The 22962-nt window shown below is 43.4% G+C and overlaps 1 protein-coding gene and 1 long non-coding RNA gene across 3 annotated transcripts; both read right to left on the reverse strand.

Moving 5' to 3' along the window:
- Nucleotides 1-544: 544 nt before the first annotated feature.
- On the reverse strand, nt 545-16159 carry fam83c (family with sequence similarity 83 member C). Its single transcript, XM_040002413.1, has 5 exons — nt 15116-16159; nt 9927-10094; nt 9069-9193; nt 3486-3722; nt 545-3255 (listed from the first exon to the last, which is right to left on the reverse strand). The coding sequence occupies exons 1-5, from the start codon at nt 15629-15631 to the stop codon at nt 2499-2501; spliced, it is 1803 nt and encodes a 600-aa protein (XP_039858347.1). The 5' UTR covers nt 15632-16159; the 3' UTR covers nt 545-2498.
- Nucleotides 16160-20605: 4446 nt separating this feature from the next.
- Nucleotides 20606-22436, reverse strand: LOC120715417. 2 transcript variants are annotated; one of them, XR_005691629.1, is made up of 6 exons: nt 22300-22436; nt 22020-22210; nt 21882-21932; nt 21622-21781; nt 21306-21398; nt 20606-21177 (listed from the first exon to the last, which is right to left on the reverse strand). It is a non-coding gene; the product is annotated as an uncharacterized LOC120715417 (long non-coding RNA). The 2 variants fall into 2 exon arrangements; XR_005691628.1 differs by having other exon boundaries at nt 21600-21781.
- Between the last annotated feature and the right edge of the window lie 526 nt (nt 22437-22962).

The following is a 22962-nucleotide window of genomic DNA, read 5'->3' on the forward strand; positions in this document are numbered from 1 at the left end:
ATGGTAACCACTGGTTGCTAGGGAAATGTGTTTATTATTCAGCTGGTGAGTGGTTGCTGGAGGTTGCTGCACCAAAAACCTTGTTGCAGTTACTTTGGTTGCCAGTGCCGATTGCCCGTAAATTGCATGGAAGACACCAACTTCAGCAACCTTCAGCAACCAGTTGGACAATACACGTATGAGCTCATCGGCTTAGCTGATGTGACTGGCAACATCCCTGCAACCCCGAAATGACTGATTCTTTGTGAAACATGACATCAGGAAGGAAGTAAAACGATGCTTTTCCAAGCACCCTCCAGGGTCTCACCATCACATTTGGACAAATAATCTTCAGGTCTGAAGGAAAGTTCAGACAATCAAGGAAAATTGAATTGATGCATATTTAGTCAAAATGTTTGTTCTTTAACCAACATTAGTTAATAAGTTGGCTGTCATTGCTCCTGCTGTTTCTCCTGTATTATAGTGATGTTTCCACAAAACATTCTTAAATGAAATGCAGGCAGGAATCATTTTACTCGGTTTTATGGAAAAACGAACACTGAACTCAACTTTACCTTCATGTTTTTATTAAATTTTGTTCATCTTACAAATTAAAAGCAACTTAAACACACAAAATTAACTTCAAGTTCACATTCTCCAGTAATCTGTAAAAATAAAGTCGAAGAGTGTTTTTCTTAACAATGACCCAACTTCATGTATATACAGTATAATGTACATTACATGGGAAAACATATACAAATAAATCAAATGTCCAGCTGATTTGGGGGCAAATAAAAACAGAAGGCGCCCACTGAATGAGCAGTAAACAAAAGACACACATCAGAACTATTGATCGGTATCAATCCTTATTGCTTAGAGTGATTTTACGTCCTCATCTGCTGCTCCACTGAGGAGGAATCACTGCGGTGCAGAGTGATGAAGAGCATAATAATTAATCATTTATATACAAATCTACAAGCTTGCTGTAAAACTGTGCAGCGGGAGGAACGAGCCTCCGTTACGAGGAAAGCTGAGGAACGTAAATGTAGATTCTCGACACAGATCGTCTCATCCGACATAAACAAAATGCCCTACGACCCGACTTTCCCAGAACATGACGAGCACCACGAAACATCCTGGCGTTGCTTCTACTATTCACAGCACAGATCGCTCCCTGTGCCGAACAACGAAAGTAAAACTGTGACCGAGACTAACCGAGGCCGCTGGAGACAGGCTGTCGCAAATGTGACTGCAAACCTTAAGGCAGGATGATCAAGGCACGTGTTGTCGTACTCCCAGGAGCAAAGGTTACTAAACTTCACTTTACTGTTTGTGACTGGATGTGAGATTTCTGTCAGGCTGCGTATTTCCAGGTTTGGCTTGTTGGAATAAACTGTAGAGTTCAAATTGATTAATCATCATTATTTTGATTGAATGATTGTTTCACTTATAGTCACGATTAAACAATAATGATATGTTATCTTTAATCTTCTTAAAGATTCTCATTGTCATCGCTTTAACAGTGCAAACTGAATATTTTGAGAGATTTTAATTTTTACATCTGAACTTTTTTCCCATAATAAAAAATCTTATGTTTTACTTAGTGGTAGCATATGGCATGACTCGTTTACAGAGCAGAAACAGTCGACTGTCAGAATGAAAGTCTTTGTTTGGTGGGTGACTCACTGGTTCCTTCATTTACTTAATGAGAACAAAAAGATGAAACAAAAAATAACCTCAGATTCAAACTTCTCCAATAAGAACTGTGGAAGTCGCGTCACAACATGAAACCGAACAACGTGATCGTATTAATCTGCAGAATTTCAGCAGTATTAGTGTCAATGATCTTTTTTTAAACCGTCACCATATTGAGAGCTACTACCGGACCCCAAGCTGGGATCCAGTCAGATAAACGTTAGTTTCCATCTGAATGTAGCATAAACGTTCACTAAATGCGAGAAAAATCTCTGTGGAGGAAACAATTCTTCAGCCCTGTTATTACAAATATTATCATAATCTTAAAAAAAAAGCACAATAACTGCAGAATCCTAAGTTTACCCAAAGGAAGAATTCAAACTGTTGCTCAGGAATGTCGCCGAGTATAAAAATGTAAAGAAATGCCCACATGAAAGCCTCTGGAGTGTTGAAGGCAAAAATTCACATTTCGATGGTTTTCACGTGTCAGCAAACAGTCAGTGGCTTATCTTTGAAACTTATTTCACCTATGAGAACATATTTACTCAGGTAGTGACTGTAGTTGAATCATGATGTGCAGATTTAGTAAAAGTGTGATTTGTTTGGTAAACTATGACCTCAAAAAAAGCCAAAAACCTCTCGTTTGATAAACGGGAAACCACGCGGAGCCAAAATGGCTCCTCAAGAGTCTTAGTTTCCTGTAGGGCTGAGGTCTGAAGACCAAACTTGAGCAATTTCCAAGATCTCAGAGTCTTTTCTTTGTAATATAAGATACCAGAGGAATGTTCCGGAGTCACAACCTCTCTGATGGTTGGCCTTCCAGTCTAATTCGTGCCCTTGAGCTCAAAGCGGCTGTACACTTGCTTGGGCTTCATCTTGTTGTATTGGTTCACCAGGTCCAGCTTGCTGTGGCCCAGCGTCATTCGTTTCTGGTCCTTCCGGTTTATTATACCGACCGGAGAAAGCGGCGGCGGTGGACTCTGCTGACTCTCCGGCTCAGTTGGAGAAAGGTCCGGTCCTCCCCAGGGTGAGCCGTGAGGAGACGGAGTCCTCCGGAAGTTGTAGGCGTCCCTGTCTTTAGAGTTGGATGACAGGAAGTAATCTGAAAGCTTGTTGAACATCCCGCTGGGGAGCCTCTGCTTAGGCGGCGGTTTGGTGTCATTGACTGGGGAGGGTATCGAGGAGGGGAAGAGATCTTGTTTGTGATCGTACAGCCCCAAACCCTGAAACTTGGTAGAGGTTCCACCAATATTTCCCCGCAAGACATCTGCTGTGTTGGGTTTGTTCCACTCGATACCCATCGCTTGACCGTAGGCCGGTGGGGGGCGATCGGGAATTGGGGCGAAATTGATTCCCCCGTTAGCAGAGCTTCGCCCTCCTGGTGTAGGGGTCTGTCCTCCCGATCGGTCGCTCAGTCCTCTTCTTTCAGGGCTCAGGTGGGAGCCAGCTGCAGCTTCCTTATCATGACTTTGCGTGACCTTGTAGACCGTGTTTGAGGACATTCCAGGTGCAGCCTTCACACTGGAGATGCTGTTACTCGATTGGCTGCTAGAGTTTTCGGAGCACCCCCTGTCCCGCTGCCTGTGGAAGAAGAAAAGTTAAAAGTGGCACACTGAAGTTCTGTTGATTACATAGAGAGATTATATATCCATCATGATGTCACATAAATCAAGCTTTCAAAGAGTTTTTGCGGCAGCTGTCATTCACATAATTAACTCAGGAAAAAAGCTTCTGATGAAACTTGGAAAAAACTAAAACCTTGACAGTAATCAGAATGAAAGCGTCTCCCCTTACAGCGAATACCTTCTTACCTTTCAGACAGTAGATCCAGCCCATGGCCTGGGCTGAGCCCCAGAGCCAGGCTGGGGGAAATCATGGGAGGGTACGGTGGGTAGTACGGCATCCCGTCCTCCTCCGGGTTGTAGAAACAGTCGATGATCTGAGAGTCGGCGTACAAACAGCGAAACTCTCGGTCAAAGCTGTCGGCGATGCGCCCCGAGAAATGCATCACCATGTTGCTGTGCACCTGAGCCGACAACCAGGTGAAACTGGAGAGAAGAGGTCAAAGGTTAGAGTCAGACATCTGCCTCCTCTGTTTTTTGGATTTAAGCATACATAACAGAGTACAAGGTGTGAGAGGGATGAGCTATTGAAACAGAACCACAGTCTTCCCCATAAACTTCCTTCACATCCGATGAACGAAAATCAGGTCGAGCGATCGGCATTTTGACCGGCAGCCATCGCAGAAGCACGAGAACAAAGGGACATAACCTGTCCTCCTCTGAGGGATCGAAAAATAGCAACCAAGCTGAAAAAATCCAGATGTGCCTGAGAAGATGACCCTGAATGGAAGATCTGCCGAATGCAACTTAACTCAAGTTTTGGATTTTTTTCCTGAGACCTTTATGAACTTTTGGACTTGAACTATTTTACTGCTGATCTGGTAAATGGCCTGTATTTGTATAGCGCTTTACTTAGTCCCTATGGACCCCAAAGTGCTTTACACTGCATTCAGTCATCCACACATTCACACACTGGTGATGGCAATCGCACTGACAGAGGCACTGACTGGTACTCAAAGGGAACTTACTATAAATGCATTAATGTGTGTTTAAGTAATAAGTATATAACAATAATTATTGAACTATATATGTTTAAAGACAGAAAGGCCAAAGTGAATTTTAGGTGCAGTCGCCTCCCTGCAGGTGCTGGACGGCAGCAGCTGAGATGGATTTGTCAAAGTTCTGATTTGAACCTCGCTCAGCAGCAGACGGCAGCATTTAGCAGTATTTGATGCATCAGTTATGTAAAAGATCAAATCACACTCGGTGCAGCTGCCGATTACCAGGTGGCATTTCAAGTACAATGAGTTCACGCAGATAAAAATCAGAAAGTGAAAGCAGTTCTGGATAAGAGCCTGAATAGATCCAGGGACGAGGCTTGATGTTCGTCATGCGTGACAGGTTTTTCTGCCATCATGTGCATGAAATCTCAAAATTATGAAACACAAACTGAGGCTGAGACTCGGTACCTCTCAGCTGTGCCTGTGTAAATTATCTCCCTCCACCTCCAGCTGATAAACAGCCCTGCAGTGAGTGTTAACTATTTCCTGGATGATGATGAGTCAGTGCAATGACTCATCAGTTTATCAGCCGGCGAGAGGTGGACGCGAGGTGCACGAACACCGAAGGCGTCTAACTGAGCAGCAGACACTTTACTGCTTTTATGTGCAGGCGAGACAAAGGTCCAGCGTTAGACGACCACACAGACGTCTGAGTTTTAGCCACATTACAAAGTTTCTACAACTAAAAGATTAAGATGTTCGACACCTTTTCATTAACAAGTCACAAAATGTACCAGCTGTTTACAGATACACAAAGCAGGGTGAGTGGGTGGATGGATGGTGCGTTAGCCGAGCACCAGCACACCCTCATCAACACCAACCATCATGATACATGTTTGTTTAAACAAGCTTTAAACAGCATATTGTTTAACAATAATACTCATGTTAGAGTCAGCATTACTAACATACACTCTGACCGGTCTGAGCTGCTAACAGCAGGGGCCTTTGTTTTGTTGTTAGCCATTTAGCTAATCGCATATTTGCTACTTTAGCCAAACTAGCATTCGTGCACATTTAAACCCTGCAGAAGGACTCGTTTTCAAGGACACCTCGTACTTCTACAGACACAAGTTAATGACACAGAGTCTGCATCTGTTTCATCTCCATAAACAGAACCTGTAATACATTACTAGACTGTGTATTGTGTATTTAAATGACAGCAGAGTGTTTGGTTGAAGAACACAGTGCCAGCTAATTTTGTCCCTGTAATATCTGATCTCAGGCCAGTTGGCAGATTTGATTCTGATTTGCACAAGTATGAACCGGACAGCATCTCAATGATATCAGAGCAGGTGTAATTCATAGTTTAACTGATTCACTGGCATCTTCAAAGCAACACAAAGAACTTTAATACTCATGGAAACTTAAAATGAAATTTACAGATTTACGAAACCGATTCTTTTCTGATTGTAATCAAGCCATTACAGACTTGACTGTGTGAGAACAAAGCAAGACAACCTCAGAGGAACCTGCAGGACGGCGTTCCTCAGCACTAAACCACTCAGTGCTCAGCTATGTTTGATATGATTCATCTGAATTCCTGATTAGTTCTGGAGAAGAACAGCTCAGAGCACACCTTCATTATCTAAACACCCGATACACATAAATGGTAATTTTCAATGACTTCCGGTTCAGATCATTAAAGTTGTGGTTTAATTAACAAACAAGTCATAGAACTGTAAATGAGATCGCGTTAGGATGCTCAGCCGTTTAAGATGAACTGTTTATAGTTACCTGCTGCTTCCTGGAGCACTTAAAGCCTTTGTGACAGTGCACCTGTTAGCTGTTCAGGTGATAAATGTCTATAACTGAAAGCATTCAGTCTGAATGTGCTTCACAGGACTTTACCCCCATTTATAGCTTCATAAACAAATACTACTTCTGAGGACCATAAAGTAGACTGGAGCTAGTGTGTTTCTGTCGTCTGATTGGCCGTTGTTGGGTGGTTGCCTCTGAGATTGCTGTGTTGGGGTCTTTTTGGTAATATTTGCATAGTTTTTTTGCTGGTTGTTGTGGATCTCTATTGTGTTGCTCTTTACTGGTTGCCTTACTTGCCCTTTGAAATATACTGGTTTCTGTTGATGCTTAGGACATCACGGTCTCGTTTTAGCTTTAAACTATTTACTGCAAATGTTATATATTCTTTGAGATTAGCAGATTCAGATATTCTCTGCATAATATCCGGTAATCTGTGTTGATATTTGGTTCTCAAACAAGCCAATCAGTTTTACAGCTACAGGCTCGGCGCTTCCCAGGAATCAAGTTACTTTTATTTGATTCAATGTTGAAGTGATAAAGTTTGTAGTAGGTGTAGCAGAGGGGGTGACCTCACCCTTCATTCCACAATCAGCAATGGAATTAGAAGCCTGTCAGCCTGCGGGACTCCGCCCTCTTACCTGCCACACACCTGAAGCAACACTTAATCCTCCCAAAACAACACTGTGTGTTGCAAAATTAGAGTTACTTTGAATGTAAAAGACAAAACAGAATCAATTTAACGAAACAAGAAGCAGAGCAGGGCAGAGGTGAAAACATAGAGAAGGAGACGAGTGTGCGAGTGAATGAATGAAGGCGACACACCTGAAACAGGTGACTAAGGTTAAAGAACGAGTATGAAAATATTTCCACTCAAGTATGTTTTGCAAACTATGAATGTTGAGCTGACTACGTAGAAATCTACAGGAAAATGGAGTACAGTGTTCAGAAAGGATCAATCCCGACTTCGTCCTTTAGACAGCGTGTTTCCCCAGACTTCACTGTGGCGCTGCCTTTAAGATTAAATGCAGGGAACAAAGACCTTAAAGCTCAGCACAGATAATAAGAGAGGCTTTAAGGTGACTGCAGTGTGTTCCATGACGTATACATACCTGTGTACAGGAACTATGACCTAAACAACGAGTCCAAAAAAAGCCTTAACTAGCTCCGTACAATCAGCAGCTGTCTGCAAAGTTAACTCAGTATAAATTTGTCCCAGTTGACCGAGAGACACAGGGTGAGCCTTATGACTGAGTTTTACGAGCAGTGTGCAGCTACGTGACACAAAGTCGTTAAAATCACCAGAATTTTACAGCACAAACTGTCCACCAGCTTCACGGCTATATTACAGCAACACACACACACACACACACACTTTGAAGCACATTACAAGGACTTTTCCTTGAGACTTAAACAGTCCGAGTCGTCTACAAGAATTTAACCATTTAAATTTTGTGGTTTAATCCCTTTAAGGAAGACGAGTCCCGAGATTTACAGACTCAGTGCAACATGAATAAAACAAAAACAGTTAAAAAACCCATGGTGCTCCGTCTGAGCTGTGGATGAGTAAGCGACAGCAGAATTCACACTAAATTTCTGCTTTGAAACTTTCCAAACACATTTTAAGCCCTTTTTCAAGATGAAATACTAAATTCTGCTGCTGGAGCTGCTCACACCTCAGTGCTGCTGTAGTCATCTATGTTTCAAACCCCACTAAGAGTCAGGATATAGGATATATATATATATATATATATATATATATATATATATATATATATATATTATAAGTCCAAATAAAAATATTTGGACTTATAAATAAAGCCCTGCGAGAGATTATAACTGACAGGTAAATGAAATAAGCAGCTTATATCAGGCTCATCTGCAGGGCGACAGTTTTATTCTAGCACTCCAGGTTGTTGCTATCAAGGCTGACGCGCGCACGGCCGTTTGTGAGCGTGCGTGGAGAGACGATGCGCTCATCAAACATTTGCATCTCCTAAATGGTCCTGTCTCTTTGCGAGTGGTTATAGGGCTGGCCGTGGCCGCCCCGTGGCTCTGCTCCTATGGACGGTAGGCCTGACTGATGAAAAGCATCACAATCTAGTAAATAATGATCTTTTTCAGCAGTTTAAAAAAAGAAGCATCAATGAGGTCTCTGCTGGTGCCTGCAGCTCTCATCCTTACCCACCTGCTGAGTGTGTAGATGTAATTACAGGTATTACTCAGGTATTCCCACAGCAGCTCGTGGCCTACAGTTGCTCAGCTGCACAACGCGAGCTTTGTCACGCTGCTTATCCGATCAGACAAAGCCATCACGCCGTCCGAGCTCCGCCAGCTTCCTGCTGTAATCTGCTGCTGGATGCAAAGTCGGTGCGAGGCTGCTAAAAGGAGAACGGCCCGCTCGGCTCAGCTGACATTAGACACGTTTTTATGTTTGCATTTTATTCCTGCTGCAGTTTTTACCTTTTTACTACAGCCAAGTAAAAGCAAAGCAACATTACACGGGTATAAGACCATCGCAGCTGCCGCGGTGCTGCTGTTTGCCTTTATTTAGTTCAGTAAGACGTCCAAACTTCTGCTTCTCTCCGAGCCTAAGAATGACCGACCGTTTTATCCCCCTGTCCCTCAGTCGCATACAGTGAAGATAAAAGATGGACGCAGCTACAGTGACATGACACACGGGTTAGTTAAGTCTTGGAACCCTGAGCCGAGCGTTTCAGCTTTAACTTCACTTCTTCTAAGGAAAGTGCTGCAGTCCCACATGTTACAGAGAATATCCTTAAAGCAGCTTGACTGCACTGTGTGCGCTCAAAGAAAGACTGAGGAACAGGAAATATGTCAACTCCAGGAGGAAGACGATCTTCATTCGAAGAGCAAGATTTGTATTTGGTTCATCTTTTAAGGACTGTGTGTGTGTGTGTGTGTGTGTGTGTGTGTGTGTGTGTGTGTGTGTGTGTGTGTGTGTGTGTGTGTGTGTGTGTGTGTGTGTGTGTGTGTGTGTGCGCATGTTCCTCACCTGTAGGATCCGGCGATGACCTCGTCACAGTCGATGATCATGAACTTCTCCAGGACTTGTCCGGTGAATTTCTTGCCGCTCTTGGTGCAGTACGTGTCGCCACAAACGCTGCGAACACGCATGTTCTGCGCACGCACACACACACACACACACACACACACACACACACACACACACACGAGGAAGATGAAATTATAAACAGCAATTTCATGGATCCAGAAACAATAAGCACAGCTCTTTGTTCTTGTAAAGACCATAAAACTTTTAATTTGACCTGAAATCTCGTTTCTCAAACATGGAAAAAGTTTCGACTCTTTACAGACGAACCAGCAGAACAAGCAAGAACACCGACTTCATCACATCTGACCGACAAAGTCGTCACTTTGAGATGCAGGAAATTTTACGTCTTTTTTTCACTATTTCAATGATAAATACATTAACTGGCAAAAAGCGGATGAATAATTCCAGCTTCTAATGGGACTCCTTACAGGTTCCAGTCTCATTGTTATTCTCTTTAAGACTCTAATGTCGGCCTTTGGTGTGCCCCATCTTTGAAATAAGCTGTTCTGGCTCCGCCTCCTTTAAAACAGCTTTATTCTACTGGTTGCTACAAATAAATGGAAGATTTCTACAGTAGGTGGGACGGGGCTTCTCAGCTGTGCCTGAAATGACCATATTTGGGATGTCTTCTTTCTATGACATCCTGCAGAGTCAGGGATGGAAAAAACTGCGAGGCCCGAGCTCTGGGGATTACGTGCAGTCAGTTCACTTTCTCCTGTTTAATATGAGCGTCTGAGGGCGTCGCTCATGTTTGCCCCTCGCGGCCCTGCAGTCAGTGCTGCTGTGTGCTGTACTTACACTGAGGTGAGAGTTCTGAATATTCAGCACGGAGCACATGCCTGTGAAGTGTCCGAGGTTCTTCTCGTCCAGCAGGATGTAGACGGGGACTCTGCGCTTGTTGGACGCCTCCATGAGGTCGCAGAGCAGGTCCACGTCCGTGAACACGTCCATCACCACGGCGATCACCTGCAGGAAAGCCAGACGTTAGCACAAAGTGTTTAGTGGACATTTCACGAGTCTCTTTATGAATCTGCGAGGATCACCCTGACCCTCACCGCTCAGGACCAAAGGTGTTTCAGAAGCTGCTGACTGAACTTTGTTCTTGTTCCTGTGATCTGAGTTTCCACGCACAGAGCAGGTTTACGGTTATTTTCTCTCAGGTTTAAGATTTCACTGTCTCTTGAAAACTCTCCCGTCGTCTCTGATCCATAAAGCCGACCTTTGTTCAGCTCGGCCTCTCAGTCACTGAGCTGTCTTTACTGACTCTGGATGTTGTATAAGTTAGAAACTCCAGAATATAGGCCAAACTGTGAGGGTTTAATAGGTTAGAAACTGGAGCAAAGTGAAGAAATTATCAGAAAACAATTAACTGACGCACTGCAGCTTCATCAGTCGAGTTAAACTTGAAATAAAGCCTGACTTCTCTCGGGGACGTCCCTGCTCCGGTCACAGGCTGCAATGACCTTCGTTTTCGGTGCTTCTCCTCTGAGTAAAATCCTGGATCCAGATCTTTCCTGTCATGTATTTTTCAGCTTAAAATTCTGAAATTCAGCTTGTGGATGAAACCCGAGATAAACCCGACTGAAACGCAAACGTGTAGATCTGTTTAAAAGTCAGCTTCTGTTTGTGATGTGTACCAGTGGATTACTGGGGTCTTAAAGAAAACATGATGACTGGTTTTTTATTGTTTCTAAGCAGATTTGAGGTCATTTGTTCAAGTTTTTAAGTCGGTTACACTCCATGACCTGTAATTTAACTGCCTCATGCTGCTTTTTGTTTTTCATGTCATTTATCTCCTAAAAGTTTCAAAGAGGTCAGAGGTCAGCATATGTTCAAGTTATCCATGTGATACAAGCCTGCACTCTGCACACACTCTGGGAGGGGATATCCCTAATATGGTCATCTCAGGTGCCGAAGCCCCGCCCTCCTGCTGTTCAGATCTTCGAGGGGCAGCCAATCAGACTGAAGTTGACTGAAACGGCTCGTTTCAGGTCGGGTCATGCAAAGCTACACCTGACCTTAGTTTGTAGGTTTAGCCCGAGATAATCAGGCACAGGTTTTAATCTGTTCCTCAGGCTAAAACTGGAGGTCAAAGGTCATTCACAGGTACAACCCTCAAAGCTATATCTGAGGAAATCAGGTCAGCTGAGTGAGTGACCTGTGAGAGATGCTAAAGATGAGCGGGGTTAACATTTTCACTCGTGGGCCATCATCATGAAATTTCTCTGCTGATTACTGACGTTAGAATTATTTCTTTATGCAGGCCAAGTCTGCTCAGCTGTGGAGCAAAGGACAACTCTCTGAAGTCAACAGGGACAAACTGCTGTTTGTTTACTGCTTTGAGCCCACTGGAGGTGTTTCATTGACTGCTGTTTGAGCAAAACCAAACACTGTCGGGGGGCTCTGGGTATCTGACGCACATCTTCAGAATTTTCTGACATTTTTTGATCTAAACAATAAAAAAAAAATTCCATTTAAATGCAGGAAGTAAAAAGCGTTCTTGGAAAAACTGAATTTCTCAGAAGAGCACTTTTATTAAAACAACGTGCAGATTTGAGTAGAGCTCACAGATTTATGACCTATTAAAAGATAATTGCAGCTTCACAGAGTCTCCACAGCTGGATTAACCTGTTCTGTGTCCCCGGGGTAAAACCGTGCTGCTCAGGCCCACTGATGGTGTTAAAGTGGGAGGAGCTAAAACAGCTCGTTTCAGGCTGCACAAAGGCCCAGACTAAGATACACGAGGCTTATTTCATACTGAGAATCATGCAAAGCTGCTGTAACAGAGCCCAAGGATGAAAACCTGCAGCAGGATGGGTTTGCATTAAGGCTGCGCCGTGACGTTTTCATTTTTTAGCTATTTAAAAAAAATGCTTAAAAACATTTATGAATCCTTTAAAGTAAATGAATAAAAATAATCTCTCACATCTTCAGATATCTTTAAAATCCAAGACATTTGATTTATTTTATTTTATGTGGGACAAAGAAAAGCTCCAGATCTTGTCAGAAGGTGCAATAATCACAAAAACCTGTAGATAATCCTATTTGTATCAGCTGATCAACTAATCAATAATTCATTTAACTCCAGTTTGAGTTAGATTGTATCTGAAGAATTCACTGTAAGCTTATGTAATAGTATTATCATACCTTAAGTTTTGCAATATTATGATATTTTGTTTGTAAGGTGATGTAATGAGATTACAATGGTTGACTGGTAGTAAATCGTTAGTAAAACTGGTAATGACTTTTATCTGACCCAGCTGAACACATGCATCTGCCTTTAATGAGCTGCTGTCATTGAAACAGAGGGACTCCGGGGGTCTGGGCCCCGGGGCCGCTGCACACTCTGCTTTAACTTAAATTAATAATGAAGACTGCTGCGCTGCTCACCTGCAGGCCGGATGCTGCAGGATGGTTTTACTCTGAGCCAGGCCTGCGTCCTGGTTCACTTCATTTGCAGGACTGTTCTTTAGGTTTATCTGTCACTAAATTAAGGAGGTCAAAGTTCAGTTACTGTCCTAATATGTTGAAATGAAGCGAAAAGAGCCGTTGGAGGAACAAACGTGCAGCTCTGAGAGCAGCCGTTTGTCTGCTGCATCAACCAACTGACGAAATGCATCCAGAGTGTCATTTGATCTGAAACCCGCTGAGTCGGCACAGACGTGTGGGAAAGAGGTCGGCGTCTGCGTCTGAGAGAAAACAGCTTCTCCTGCACGGACGCACAGACTGGTCAGGTTCATGTAAAAAACGCCTCACATTAAACACGTCTATTTATACACACAGGAGGAGGAAGTGACTCACACGCAGCGCGTGCCCGACTGTCTGCCAACAAACCTACGGAGCTTCTCATTTGACTGTTACGTGATCGCTGACCGGGAGACGACGTGCAAAACGCTCTGAATGTAAAGTTACAGAAAGTCCGAGAAGCGGCGAAAAACTTGGTTTAAGGGTCTTTCATCTGTCGCCTCGTGGTTGTTTTTGTGGAGGTCACGAATACAGCAAAGAGGTCGGGGGCGCCGGGGGGGTCAGCGGGCGCCGTGCGGGGTCAGAGTCTCTGTTTAAAAAGAAGCTTTACACTAACTCTGACATAGATGAAGAAATACCAACGAACAGATGCCAAAACTAAGCAATGGAAACCTGCTACCACACACACACACACACGCACACACACACACACACACACACACACACACACACACACACACACACACACACACACACACACACACACACACACACACACACACACACACACACACACCATCTGCAAAGAGACAAGAGAAGCAGAAAAGGAGAAAAAGGCTGCAGCGTCAATGCAAGATTATAAAAGCTACACAATGAATAAAAAACAGCTACTCGACAAGGAAAAGTACTGCAGACCAACACAAAGGTTCAAGAGTAACACAAACCTGTCTCACATGCCTCAAACACAAAAGACGACTTTAAAAGAGACTCAAAGTCAGCGAGAACAAAATAAATGATGCAAATGTTAAACAGACACAAAAAATGGAAACTACACCGCAGTGTGTGTGTGTGTGTGTGTGTGTGTGTGAGCTCGGGGGTTTGTTCCTAAACAGCGGGCAGTGTGACAGCCAGCCCTCTGCTCCCTGGACCTCGAGCAGCCGGCCTCGAGCTCACAAGCTGATAAGAAGAGATCAAAGATGGCGGGCGGTGGCAGGAGGTGGCGGGCGGGCCCCGGCCTGCTCGCGCCGTTTGTAAGCAAGCCGGGTGAAAAATGCTCCAGGGACGGATCCACGCAGTGAGCTGCACCTCTGTTACTCCAAATGAAGACTTTGTCCTGGTTTCGAGCCTCCACACTCGTGCGTCATCATTAAAAGGACAAAAATGGACAAAAGTGCAAAGATTTTTTCTATTTCTCGACTTCAGCTGCCAAACGACGTGTCAACAGCAGCGTCTCAGCCTCAGTGTTATTACCGTGTTGAGCAGCGACTGTAACGTTTGATCTAATCTCAGCTTCAAGAGGAAATTCAGCCTGACTTTAGTCAGTTATAATGATTTCCCTTTGTTCATTTGACTGTATTCAGGCTTCATTTCCTTCTTTGTTATCATCTCTTTGAAGCCGTTTCACTGGTCGCATTATTGGCACGTAGCACTTGTGTCGACGCCGTCTGTGCGCAGCACTTAAAGCTGCTCTAATCAGCCTGAAACGTGCAGCACAGCTCAGGCTTACAGACAGCGCTATACTGGGAGTAATAATGGGCAGAATATGTCTTTGAGCGCAGAGCTGCTCCACACACAGAGTGAGGTCACTGATCCCAGCTGCTGACAGACGACTGTGTTTACACAGCGCGCCACAAACTGGTCTAACATGCAGAGAGCGACATGCTTTGGATCACACTAAACATTTAGCTGCAGTAACTCAGCTGTAAAAAAAATCATTTTGCACATAGTTTACACTTGAATATGTTTCCAACTCTCCACATCTGAAGCTTTTATTTTGTCCTGTCTGATGTTTTCACAGGTTTGAGGTGGACACAACGTGACTGCTGAGAACTTGGTTGGACTTTATTTATAAGAAGCTTTTTCACAGTGTGTTATGAACCCCAACGAGAAAGCTGCTGCTTTGTTTCTGTGACTTATGTCAAAGGTCACCAGGATAAACTCGCCTGGTCCAGCTGCAGCTTTCAGTCTGTAAAATGCAGATTTTGAGACTAAATCATTTCCAGCTTTTCTCTAAAGAATAAGAATAAATAATCCGAGTTTACAGATGTGTGACTGAGGAGAACTGGGAGCTGGACTGTGGGAGACTATAAGAGCACAGATATTCAGACCACTGTGAGAACAAAGCACACACTCATCAATGATACAGTCTGAGCTTTGACCTCTGCCGTGACTGACCGATCAGCCGCTGGCTGCTTTCAGGAATAATCGACTAATCGATGAAAAGCGGCCTCCTGTTTCAGGCTGTTTAATAAAAGATCGCAGACAGAGATGATTCTGTTTCCGGTCCCTCAGAGCGCTCTTACCTTCTTGGCCTTGTTGATCAGGGACCTGATGAGGTCTTTGATGTTGTGGCTTTTGTCTCTCTGGAAGTAGATCTGAGTCTCCGACGGTCCGTATCTCGTCGGTGCGTCCGGCCAGCCGAGCTCCAGCATCGGCGGCTCCTCGTCGGACATCATGGGGAAGTAAGTTCCAGAAGTTAGCTCGGACACGGCGTCCCCGTCCCCGAAGTCCCGGTCCCCGGGCCCTACGCCGTTGCTGTCGGAGCCGCCGCACGTCTTGCTGGCCGCATGCTGCGTGATGTACTGGATCTCCAGCTGGGAGAGGAAGTTCACCTCCCGCTCCTCGGTCAGCACCTTGCGGTACTCCTTCTCCCCGTGCTCCAGCAGTGCGTCCGTGGCCAGCCGGGCCGCCTCGTTGTGGCTCAGCTCCAGCGTGGAGCCCTGCCGCCACGGGTTCTTCACCTCCTCCAGGCGGGTGGCGAGCTTGCCCAGCTGCTTCCTGCCGTTAGAGGCCGGCCTCAGGCCCTCGGAGCTGATCATGGTGCTGCTGCGGTCAGCAGGTGCGGGATTAGGCGGGTACACCGGGTCTCTGACCCCCCCTCCCCCGGGGTTTGAATAGAGAAATAAGGTGCGCGGGGAGGTCGGGGCAGGAACTACCTGCTGCTCTGCTCCGGGAACATTGAAGAAAATCCCAAAGTGCGGATTATGTGAGACCACAGCGGGCAGTAATCCGCCCCGGCAGGAGGCTGCCGTCCTCCGCTTAATCACTCACAGAGTCCTGGGAGTTAAAGGCGCAGTTCAGTCCTTCTCTGAACAGTCCGAGCCCGCAGCAGCTGCTGTGTGTGCTGCGCCCTGACGCTCCTAATGGTCCCCCCTTCTCTGGTTCCCGGTGCGCTGAGCAGGATGTGAAGTCCCAAGAGCCTCTTCAGCGCAACGGCCGCCTCCTCTCCCTCAGCCCGTGTGTGTCCGTGTGTGTGAGAGAGACAAAGTGTGTGTGTGTCAGTGTCAGGTGTGCAGCTTCTGTTCACCTGGCTCTACCTGTCCCGTCCCCGATCTCGGACGTGAACAAGCACCTCCCATCATTCCCGTTGTCAAGTCAACCGACTCACAATAGGTAACCCACCCCTTTGAGAGGACTTTCAAAATAAAGCTCCAAGAGAAAGCGGGAGAGAGAGAGAGCGAGAGAGAGCTGCAAATAAGTAGTTTAGTTTAGTAGTTTAGTAAATTAACAAAACAGTAATATATACGCGTGAAAGGGATTACACTAAAACACAGGTACAACAAACATTTGAAAATAAATGTTAAAATAAAAAGATGTGATATAAATTGACATACAGACCAAAGCAATATTGAAAAAAAACCTTTTTCTCATTGATATCATCTTAAATGTATCAATATAATGGTACAGAGCTACATATATATCATATATTACCATATATGATGTAAATGGGAAAAATCTGTTATAACAGATAAACACAATAAATGATAGAAAACCTAAAAGTGATTGATATAAAAGATAAATGAGGAAAAAAGATTCACATGAGCTAAAATTTATGGATAAAAGTAACATTAAAAAGTGATATATCAGTCTTACAGTGGACATAAATCTTCTGAAATAAAGCTAAAAGTCATATAAAAAGTGAAATGCTATTTGATATAAACGTTGAAACACATATTTAAACAGTTGGAATAATGCTTGGATGGTTGGATTTCAGTTTCAATCCACATTGAATTCACTTTGAGCGCTTATATATTGCGTTTCTGTGCTTTTATTTTGAAGGGGACATTTCCCTCATAGTGTATCTCCCTGATAACCGCGCTAATTTTGTCCCTGTGATGTGGCTTTAGCTTCTTTTTGTTAGCAGGAGTTTAAATAAAGTTTCCCAGCAGCCAGTTGATTTCCTTCACAGTGGAAAGCTTCATCCTCTGGTGTGGGAAGTGCACACCTCTTAGAGGAAATATTGTTTTCTCTCAGTCTGTCAAGTCAACTGATGTGTGAAATGGAAAACGCTCCCCTGAGACTCCAGCCCAGGTAGCTGCTGCATGAAAGCTGAAACTCCAATTCACCTGAAAGCTCACACAGGTCCCTGCAGACTTTTACCTTCTGCAGAGTGCACAATAAACATGACATGTGATGATTTACGGGAGGGCATCGGTCTGATTATGTGTACTTTACAGCAGCGGTCCCCAACCTTTTTTGCGCCATGGACCGGTTTGTGCCCAGCAATATTTCCACGGACCGGCCTTTAAGGTGTCACGGATAAATACAACAAAATAAAACTAGTACCGGTACCGAAAAAAAGATTTATTCATAACACACGTGAAAAGACTCAGGAAAACCGAGTTAACGATAAAAACGATAACAAAATAACGCTGAAAACCGATAAAAACCCTGAAAACTATACATTTCACACCTGAGCCTCAACTCTCGCGGCCCGGTACCGGTCCGAGGCCCGGGGGTTGGGGACCGCTGCTTTACAGCACGATGTATGCACAAACTGATAGGATGAAAGCCTCAAGTACCCAAAGCTGCAGTTCCTCTGACGTCCAGCAGAGGCTCCAGCAGTGAGTCAGTCCCCATGTTAAACATTTACAGCAGAAATAAACATGTTTACAGCCAGATGCACAAACAGTTTGGGCTCTGCAGATAACGCCCCCTTCAAAACAACAGTTTTTAAGTGTTATAAAGGGGCGTGGCCTCTTTAGTTGACAGGTGGCCTTAGCTGCTAGCTGCGTGCTAGGTTTCAGCTCAGCTAACTGGAGTCCCTGAACCCCACCTGTGGATTGTGTTTGTCCTTTTAGAAGCAGTTATTTCGAAGCCTCTTTCTATTTTATTTCAGTCATAACAAAAAAATAAATAAAATGCATGTATAGAATCACTAGAACATGTTTTTTACAGTCACTCCAAGTGATCTGCAGTTGCTTTATGTCATTTTGAGGACATTTCTGTCATTTTGTGGCGATTTTGTTATTAATTGTGCAGCTGTTCCGTTTCTGTGGGTGTTGCAGGGAACTAATCCTTATTTTAAATGACTCTTCTTTTCCCTGTGATTTGGTTATAAAGTTTTAAGATTTTATTTAACCCTTTGAAGTCATTTTGGTTTTTAAGCACAATCATTCCTGTGATTTCATTTCCCATTACAAACATTTTTAAGTTGTTAAAAACAAATAGAAAATGTGTTGTGTGGAGAAAGATTGACAGATGTAACAAAAGAAACAAAAGGTTGAGAACAAGGAAACGATTTCTCTAGAAGGTCACGGTCCTTCCAGAGAACCGAGCGGCAGTCTTTGGGTATCGTGTTACTTTTGAAAAATTCATCAGAAATTAAAGCGAATTAGCTGCAGGAAAGGAGGCAGGAAAGGAGGCAGAAAAGGAGACGTCATTTTATTCATTCTGACAGGCTACATCCATCTTTTGACTACAGTTTGTGATTATAAACACACCTGGTACCCAGGTAGCTGCGTCCTCACATCCCTTATAGGAGCTTTGTTTCTTAACCTGTCAGTGCGCCCCAGGGCAGCTGTGGCTACAATGTAGCTTGCTGTCGCCAGTGTGTGAATGTGTGTGTGAATGTGTGTGTGAATGGGTGAATGACTGAATGTAGTGTAAAGCGCTTTGGGGTCCTTAAGGACTAGAAAAGCGCTATACAAATGCAGGCCATTTACCATTTAACAAAGGCACAATCATCTTTGAACATGTGAAGATGGCATCTATATGTTATCTGATGTGATTTTTCATGATTTCACTGAAAACAGCAGAGGAAAATCAAACATGGATGATAAACCACTCGAGCTCTTGCATGCGAACGCTTCACTTTAATGCTGCTGGTCTACATCATTTATCTTTTTAGTCATTTCAAATCTGATTCTGTGATTTTGTTGGTAGTTTTTTGTGTAATTTTGCTCATTTTTGTTACTTTGTTGTTTATCTTTTACAGTTTTCATTATGAGCGTTTCTGTGTTTTTCTAAATGTGTGATCTTTGTGTTGTTTTTTTTGTTGTTTCATGAAAATTTGTGTCTGGAAGGTTGATGCTCTGCTTCTCTGTGATGTGATCTGCATCTCCTACTTTGTTGTTCTGAGACTCTTTGTTGTTGCTTTCCATCTCTGTATTGTTGCTTTGTGTCATTTAACAGAGTTTTGCATTATTTTTATACTTTTATTGAACATTCTGGAGTAAATTTGATCTCATTTTAATGACTCGTTTCATCATTTTATCCTTTGTTTTGAGGGTGTTCTAAAAATAAAAAATACCTGTGTGAGGAAGGATTGAGAGACGTGACAGAGCAAACTGAAAGCTGACACAATAACTTTAGTTTCATTATAACTTTACGTATTTCCAGAGAAGTGAGCAGCAGTGTTTGCATATCGTGTTTCTCTTTAGAAAATTCATCAGGTATGTGATTTCTGAAACGAAGCGAGTTCCTGTCAGGACGTCGGAGCACAATGAGGGCTCACCTGTGACTCTGCTCCCCTGGGCAACGGGACATGAAATGATGAATGGATCAGGTTTAATAAAAGCGTATTTTTCTGCCATAATGGGGTCAATCAGTCGCTGTGCGCTCACGTTTCTTTATCACAGAGAAGAAAGAAAGCTTTTACAACCATCTACACAAATGACTCAGTCTGTATCCGCGTTTGGACGTAAACATCCGTGAGGAAGGCCCCCGTGACTTCATGTTTGCCCAACTAGGAGGTGAAGATACTCAAACCAAACATCAGCGTGAGGCCCGAGGTTCTGTTTGACATCATCTCTCTGCACCATTTGAATAAGTAAATACGCTGCTGCTTTGTACAGACTAACACTCGCTGATTTGCATGCAGTCTGTCCAGGTCATGAGACAGGTGGAGAAAAAAGCCAAACTGGGCCGACAGGTTAGTCCTGGACAGAAAAGATGTATTAACCGCAGTGTGAGGCGGCTCAGTCATAAACCTGGAGCTGGCACTCTGCCTGCGGGCCGTGAAAGTAGGCCACAGCCCGGTTTCAGTGCAACAGAAGGAGCTCTGTTCAAACCTGATTTCCAAACTTTATCTCCTCTTTGAGCTCATTCAGACGTTCAGTCAAATTATGTCAAGTTAAGACTTTGAGTTTTTGATGTTTTCTTGACCTCTTTATTATAAGCTCAAAGCTGACCTTTGGTCTGAGCTTCACATCAGACAAAGGTCAGTGCAAAGGTCAGACGAGCAGACGAACCCTCTGTGCGCTGGATGGGTTCATCGCAAGGATCAACACATCACCTTCCTGTCACTTATTTTAAAAAAAGTAAGAAATTATGAATTTTTGCCATTTTTGCCAACAAAACTCTCGTTAGACGCACCTGTTTACACACAGTCACCTCATGACTCAGGTGAGTCAGCAGGGAAGTCGCTGTGCCTGAGTCACAGTAAAGTCCAGAAATCATAATGGAAACAAGTTGGAGGCTCACGTTTTATGAACGTTAGGCTGAAACCACTGAGTCACAGGCGCTGAGAGGTCGGCACCGGCCTCGGCAGCTAAATAGGGAAATAAAAATGGAACGATGTGACAAACGTTACCAGCCGAGCAGCAGAGGAAGTGGAAGGACTGGCTTCCAGTAACATAAACCACACATCAACACATTTTCATGAGTACAGTATCTTTATTAGTGATACGTTCGTGAATCAGCAGTCAGGTTTTTCTTCTTTATTGTGCTGATTGAAGATACGAAAAGTTATCACATGAAAAAAGAAAACGAAAATCTAATTTCCAAAAACATTTTCTTTTATCCACACGCCAACTCAACATTCAAGGTTGTTTGGTTGTTTTGAAACAAAAGTTCATAAAAAAAAAAAAATTGGAAACACAACAATTAAAGCAACAGTTACAAAAAACCAAAATGAATATGGAAACAATTATATCAGGTAAACAAAAAGTGACTGAAAATAAGAAAAATCTGTCAGAAAAACAAAAAATAAACATATAAAATTGAGCAACTTTAATCAAACCGCCTCCTTTAACACACATCAGGCCACGTGGCTGCTCGTTCATTTGAGTCAGTAGGATGATGACTTGGTGAAGTTCTCCCACAGAAATCAGTTTTAACAAAAAACTTCAAATTCTGAGAAAATCTGAATGTTGGAAAAAAAAAGTAACAATTTGAATTTTGAAAGTACACAGAATTAAAGAGTCCATTAAAACAAACAGATGGAAACCAAGAGTGCGTCTCTGTGGACTGAACCAGTAAGGTTCAGTCCACTCTGGGAGATGCTGGTAACTCTGGGATCGAGTTCCTTGTAACGAGGAATAAATGTGATTATTTCCTCAATAAATTCACTGAACTTTCAGTTTCCTTAGAAAAAGAACAAAAGAAAAAAATAAATGTTTTCAAAATGAAATCAAAGAGTGACGTGTGATTCACCGTCCTCACAAACCCAGGAGCAGCTGTGTGGTATGTAAAGCAGCCATAGATGAATCTTGTGTAACGCTGCTGAACGACTGTGACCTTTAAACTTTTAGCTGGCAGTGACTCACAATCTCTCCAGACATTTACCTGTAAAGGAAGGTTTGCATACCTATTTGCTGGCGTTACGCAGACGTGCATGTGTGGTGATAAGCCCGGTGAGCGACAAGAGCATTTTTACTCTGCCACACTTCGATGGCTCATCTTTATTGTTGTGCCAGCAGCTTTCGCTCGTCCTCTTAAACGGACACCAGGTGAACCTGTCCTACCAGCTCAATAAGAAAACACATTCCACAGAAGTCAGCTGGTTTCCGGACATCATATTGTTTTTATTAACTTCAGGAAACTATGAAATTACCTGTGAACGCTTACCTCATTTCCAGCTCCACAGTGTTCTTCCTGGACTCAGTTTAGCTCCTCCCCCTTACACCAACATTACATTGTTAAGAAGCTACGAACAATTACAACAATTAAACAAATAATGTCAATAATAATTAATTTGTAATCTACCGTTTACGATATGTTACGACCAAACAGACCAATCACAGTTACTGAGGAGCAACAAAGAGTCAGATTTCTCAGTTTACGGCGTAGGGTCAAACTGTGAGGGTGATGCAGACCGTTTGCTTCCTTTTATGGCCACGCATGAACACCGCGCTGACGTCTCATTTCTTCAGCCTTGTTCCATCTTTCAAATCACACTGCAGGTTCATTTATGTTTGTGGGTGAAATCTACACCGTGGGTACATCGAACACTTTGAGACTGTAGAAGTAACTTCAATCAACTCACAAATAGAACAGATGAGAGTGCTGCAGCGGTGAAGCTGGATGTTCCCCAAACAGAAGGCGAGTGTCACGATTAGCTCTGATAAGCAGGCAGGATGTAGGACGCAAACACGCGAGGTTAACTGAAAACAGAAGCTTTATTGCTGGTTTTTTCCCAAAGGATATTTATTTATTTATTTATTTATTTATTTTTTTTTTGCCTGTCCCGTTTGGCTCTTTTGCATCAGAATTGTTGTCTAAAGGCGAAAAAATGATGCCCAACAGATTTACTTTACCAAACTGACCATCCCAGCCTTGCCATAATGGTCCATTTGATTCACCTTTTATTGTTTATTTTATTTTCACTTACTGAATACGGGACAGACTTGACTGGGGGAAAGAAGGGGAGAAAGAAAGAGGGAAAGAGAAACAGCTGAGAAGAGGGACGGGGGAGAAGGGCAAAAGACAAAAACCAACAGAATGAGCAGAAAAAAAAATGCATCTATCGATCACCTGGATCACCTGCTGAGAAAGAAAAAAGAAAACAAGCAGAAGAGAACAAGAGTAATACAATAAACAACATCACAATGATATATGGGAATATAACAGTAAATACTAAATATTAAACATTATTGTGCAGCACGCAAGATCAACAGAACACAGTGTGCTTTGAGGTAGGAGCCAAAAA

The sequence above is a fragment of the Simochromis diagramma genome, unplaced genomic scaffold (genome assembly GCF_900408965.1).
Source record: "Simochromis diagramma unplaced genomic scaffold, fSimDia1.1 OVJJ01000438.1, whole genome shotgun sequence".
NCBI classification, from domain to species: Eukaryota; Metazoa; Chordata; class Actinopteri; order Cichliformes; family Cichlidae; genus Simochromis; species Simochromis diagramma.

Excerpts from the sequence above, each read along its gene's own strand:
- fam83c (XM_040002413.1), bottom strand. The coding sequence starts at position 15,631 with ATGATCAGCTCCGAGGGCCTGAGGCCGGCCTCTAACGGCAGGAAGCAG. Across the intron at positions 3,723-9,068 it reads GTCATCGCCGGATCCTACAG|TTTCACCTGGTTGTCGGCTC; the intron begins GTGAGGAACATG and ends TCTTCTCTCCAG. Across the intron at positions 3,256-3,485 it reads CTGGATCTACTGTCTGAAAG|GCAGCGGGACAGGGGGTGCT; the intron begins GTAAGAAGGTAT and ends CTTCTTCCACAG.